We start from the raw sequence: 2868 nt of genomic DNA, 5'->3' as shown, positions 1-2868 counted from the left end.
CTGTGCGCGACGCCCTCCACTCCCCCGTGGGTGCCCTCCCCAGCCCCCTGCGTCTCAAGGGCAGCAGCAGAGGTAAAGGGGGGGAAGGGAGGACCCCCCGCTCTACTCCGGCTTCCCGCACCCCGGCGTCGAGGCGAGGGGGCGACTGGAGGGAGGCGCGGTTCCCAAATTTACCCCGACGTCAAGTTTCTGCCCGCTCGGGGACATATTTCGGGGGGACAGAGAGGCAAAGCAGCAAGGGAAAAAAAGATGGGGATGGGCACGAAAGAGCCCAAGGGTTGAAAGGACAAGAACAGAGCAAAGGCGAATGCCATTCACGGGTTGCAACACTTTCCTGTTTATACGTTGGTGTAAACAAGAAGTAGCGAGGAAGCCCGTGTGCTCGGTGTATTTGCCCGGCTCCTCGCTGGTGCGTGCCCTGCCTTTCATGGCTAGCTCGGCCTGCCCTGGGAAAAAAAAAAAAAAGTAAAATTAATACATTTGAAAGGGGAAAAAAAAGTTGTAACTCCAAGGCTTCAAGCTAGTAAATGAAAATAAACCAGCAGTTCCCACGCTGCAGTTTTTAGATGCTGGGTTTTGTCTTGCCGCACTATCAATCTGCTCTTTAAACTTTCCACGATTCCCTGCAAACCTTCATCAAAACTGCAAACCCCCCTGCCCGAGCTGGTGGGAGGGTTTATTACACCCCTCTCCTCTTTCAAAGGCTTCCCCGAATATTCGCCCCAGCCTGCAGAGCATCACCTAACCCGCACCAAAATGTTTTTTTCGTTTAGTAGAAGCCAGTCAGGCAGAGGCTCTGTTCCCCTCACGCTTGCATCCCCTCACCTCTGTCCTCTGCCTCCTCTCACAGCTCAATGGGTTTTTTTGAATTAAAGCTCCTTTTAGGAAAGCCAGTACCATACCTTTTGCCCTAAAACTGTCTATTTAACCTGCCTCAACTTGCACATTTGGAATAAATCCATGGCACACTGTTGATCAGCTCCATGTAATTAAATATATAGAGGACTATTTCCTCCAGCGCTGTCCACCTGCCCGCATTCTCTTCATCCCCCTGCTCTGCAGCCTGCTCTGGGTTTGCAGCTAATGAGAGCAATGCTGTAGGAGATTTTGGTCCTTCACCAAACATGTTTTTCCTGTTTGGCAGAGCAACAGAGCTCTTTTCCCAGAGCAACCACGGTACAAGGGCCCATTTCTACCCCCAAAATGAGTTTCTCCCATTAATAACAATTGGGACTTTGCTACCACAATCCCTCCCCAACACCAGGGCTCTCACTAGTGACTCACTCCTTGCCTCTCCCGGGTGCTTCTGCTCTGACCCTCTGCCCCTCCATTCCCTTGCAGAGGAGAAGCCGGGGGCTGACAGCGATGCCGAGGTGGAGAAGGTGCCTGAGGAGCGGCCAGTGACAGCAGCCAGCCCCAGCGGGGAGGACGCAACGCCCCGTGGCAGCCCCCGGTGCCCAGAGGAACGGAACAAGGAGAGACGCAGCCCAGAGAAGGTCAAGGATGGTGCATCCCCCCGGGAGGGTCCCAGTGAGGGCCTGTTCGGCACACGGGGCCTGGAGAAGGACAAGGTGGAAGGACGAAGGAAAGAGCCAGACACGAGCAAGAAGGACGCGGAGGGTGGTGGGCTGGCCAAGGAGGCCTTTGCCCCACTGATGGTGCACACGGACAGCCCCCCACACCTGAACGCTGGGCACCTGCAGAGCCTGGCACTCTCCGGCCTCCATGGGCAGCAGTTCTTCAGCCCCTTGGGTGCCGGACAGCCCCTCTTCATCCACCCAGGACAGTTTGCCATGGCCCCCGGCGCCTTCTCTGCCATGGGAATGGGACACTTACTGGCCTCGGTGACTGGTGGGGGCAGCCTGGAGAATGGAGCCCTCTCATCTGCCCCAGGTGCAGCAGGGACAGCCACCCCCTTCCCTTTCCACCTCTCCCAGCACATGCTGGCCTCTCAGGTAAGCCTCTGTGCCCACCCTGCATCCCTGTCCCCATTCCCACTATCCGGCCAGGCCTTGGACCCTCCTCTCTGTGTCCTTCCCCAAAGCTCCCTGAATGAGCAGAGCATTTCAAGGGCATGGGTCAGGCCCAGCCGACATCATCCGCAGTGTGGGGACACACTGGGTGGCCCTAGTGCAGGTCAGGAGCTGTCGGTGCTTCCGGCCTCCCCCATGCTCCCTGCAGCCCCTGCAGACAAGGGTGTGATGCTCGCCCAGACCCCTGACATGCTGCCTGTTGTGGTGCAGGCAGGACATGGGGCACATTTTGAAGGTGGTCCTCAGGGCTGATTTGAGGAGGAATCTTGATTTTTGTGTAGCTGGTGTGGTTCTCCCATAGACAAGGGCAGAGGTGGCCCTGCCTGACCTGACCGTCTCCAACCAGCAACCCCTCGTTTCCCTGCCAGCCCCAGAACACCTGCGCTTGTGTTGCCTTTGCCAGCCCCTATGATGAAATACATAAAGATGTCTTTGAACTCCCCTAATTTATCGATCCTACTTAACAATGTGTTTTAATGTGCTTAAAGGTTTGCAATGCTGCATAGACAGGGGGACACGCAATGTACAGAGACGCACAGGGGCAGTGACGGGGCAGGCCCTGGAGAGGAGTTTGTGCCAGGTAGCACCAGCCTGGGTCAGTGAGGGGCAGATGGGGCTCCCCAGCTGTACCCCCTCCCTCAGCCCATCCCACAGGGGTATCCCTCTGTTTTTAGGATTACACCAGAGTGTAATCCTTGGATTTCTCACAGGAACAGTGTCTCAGAGCCAGGCAGGAGGGAGGATGCAGTGGGGTATTGGCACAGCCCTCACCCCCTCCCTGTCTCTCTCTCTCCACAGGGAATCCCGATGCCCACCTTCGGCGGACTCTTCCCCT

The 2868-nt window shown here is 56.7% G+C and overlaps 1 protein-coding gene across 1 annotated transcript in view; it reads left to right on the top strand.

Annotated features, from left to right (window-relative positions):
• Positions 1–5: 5 nt before the first annotated feature.
• Positions 6–2868, top strand: part of LOC104545467 (T-box transcription factor TBX2-A-like) — a gene marked incomplete at its 5' end in the record, with an annotated part of 3266 nt that continues 403 nt past the window's right edge. The window contains 3 exons of the mRNA XM_010190616.1: positions 6–72; positions 1342–1955; positions 2832–2867. Of these exons, the coding sequence (XP_010188918.1) occupies positions 6–72; positions 1342–1955; positions 2832–2867 (717 nt within the window). The remainder of the gene's footprint in view (positions 73–1341; positions 1956–2831; position 2868) is intronic.

Source organism: Mesitornis unicolor, unplaced genomic scaffold (assembly GCF_000695765.1).
Source record: "Mesitornis unicolor isolate BGI_N332 unplaced genomic scaffold, ASM69576v1 scaffold36358, whole genome shotgun sequence".
Classification (NCBI taxonomy): domain Eukaryota; kingdom Metazoa; phylum Chordata; class Aves; order Mesitornithiformes; family Mesitornithidae; genus Mesitornis; species Mesitornis unicolor.
Note: the sequence above shows the minus strand (reverse complement) of the source record. Positions and strands in the feature narration are given on the sequence as shown.